The sequence below is a fragment of the Centroberyx affinis genome, unplaced genomic scaffold (genome assembly GCF_046629955.1).
Source record: "Centroberyx affinis isolate AG114_WGS23_722 - 3 ecotype Tasmania unplaced genomic scaffold, CSIRO-AGI_Caff_v1 ptg002551l_1, whole genome shotgun sequence".
In the NCBI taxonomy this organism is placed as follows: domain Eukaryota; kingdom Metazoa; phylum Chordata; class Actinopteri; order Beryciformes; family Berycidae; genus Centroberyx; species Centroberyx affinis.
In genome coordinates, this window is record NW_027280765.1 from 99,504 (window position 1) to 101,344 (window position 1,841).

The 1,841-nt window shown below is 40.3% G+C and overlaps 1 protein-coding gene across 1 annotated transcript; it reads left to right on the top strand.

Moving 5' to 3' along the window:
• Window positions 1–1,434, top strand: LOC139656834 (homeobox protein EMX1-like). The gene is made up of 2 exons (XM_071534462.1): window positions 1–358; window positions 1,424–1,434. Exons 1-2 carry the CDS (start codon window positions 1–3, stop codon window positions 1,432–1,434), a joined length of 369 nt encoding a protein of 122 aa, XP_071390563.1.
• Window positions 1,435–1,841: the final 407 nt, after the last annotated feature.

Here is a 1,841-nt window from a genome sequence, read left to right on the forward strand (position 1 = left end):
ATGTTCCAGCACAGCAATAAGAAATGTTTCACCATAGAGTCTCTGGTTGGGAAAGAGGCGAACAGCAACAGCAGCGGCTCGGGGGATGAGCCCATCCGGCCGACGGCGCTACGGTTCCCGGAGTCCCTGCACCCCGCCGGGCCCTTCGGCTCCTGCTTCCAGGGCAGCGGGAGGACTCTGTACTCCGGGCCGGACATGGTGCTGCAGGATCCGGGCACGCACACGCAGAGCCCCGCCGGCCTGCCGCTGCACCCGCTGCAGATCCCCCCGCAGAGCTTCTTCAGCCCGCAGCACCGGGAGGCGCTCAGCTTCTACCCGTGGGTGCTGCGGAACAGATACCTGGGCCACCGGTTCACAGGTGAGCTGGAGGGGTGGAGGGGGGTTACACAAGAGGGAGTAAATATATGAACAGAAATAAGATTTATCTTTACTCATTTATCTGTTCAGGTTTCCTCAATAGCCTGTTTATTTATTTATTTATTTAGCCTATTTTCATTTTTTAAATTACTGGTTGTATTATCTTCTATAGCCTACTCTACTATATTATTATTATTATTATTATTATTATTTGTTATTATCATTAGGCTATTATTATTAGGCTATTCGCGTCATTTAATTTTATTAGGCTAATTTCATTTTCTAATTTACGAGTTAATAGGCGAGGCGAGACTAACTTTATTTATAGGCCTAGGCTGCAGCACATTTCATACACAAGGCAAATTCAATGTGCTTCACATAAAACACAAAAATATATAAATTGTGTAGTAAAATGACATTAAACAAGAAAGATAGATAAAGAAAAATAGGTAAGCAAGGGTAATAATAAATAGGCTACTACTGCTAAAATTATTTTTATTAGGCCTCCAGTAGTAGTTTCAATCATTAGAATAATCATAATAATAATAATTATGCTAATATCCTAATGTAGTAGTAGTAGTTGTAGTGATAGTATAATATTTGTCGCTATTGGCAGTAGTAGATGTTACACTTCTTCGACATTTAGCTGCTGGTCTTTTCTCGGTGATTTATAATGAGCGCAGCAGCAGAATATGAGCTTCAGTTCCAAATCATTTATATACAGAGAGATTAATATAAACATCTGAAGCAGGAATTTTTCATATAGTCATTTCGTGGTATTTTTTTTGGGGGGGTATAGCCTAGGTTACTGTTCATGTCCAGTTGAGCAGCTGAAGGCCTGAGCAGGACGGACTGTCTCCATGTTCTGATCCAGAATCAGTTCCGTTACATTACAGTGGAGAGGTCAAAGGTCTCGGCAGCAGCAGCGTGCAGGGAGACGCTTTATCTTCTCTCATTTATCTATCGGTTTATTCTCAATTTGTTTTCATTTTCCGTAATTAGACCTAGGCTACGTATTAAAGTCTATTTGTCTTATTCCTCTCTGTATGTGCTCTTTTCCCTCAAGAGATTCATTAAAGTTTCATCTCATCTAATGTGAGGAATGTTTTCCCCACTGATTCTACCTTTAACATAGCAGTCATTTAAGAATATGAAGGATTTTTGTATTTTTTATTTGATTTGATTTTTTTTTGCATGAGCTGCACAGTAAAACAATGAGCGACGCTGCACAGCCCATAATATCCCATGATGCCCGAGAGGCTTTGTTTAAACTCTCATTCAATCAGGCGAGTTCATTAAGAACGCGCTGGGAGTCAGGCAGTTATAATATTAATATAATGATCCTATAATATTCCTAGAGTGATTTATAAAGTGTTTGCGGTGCTCAGTAGTGAGTTTCGTGACCTTATTGTAACCTACTTTATGGTGTTTATAATTCCCCTATGGTATCGCTATAATATTCCTATAATATTCCTATAGTGACT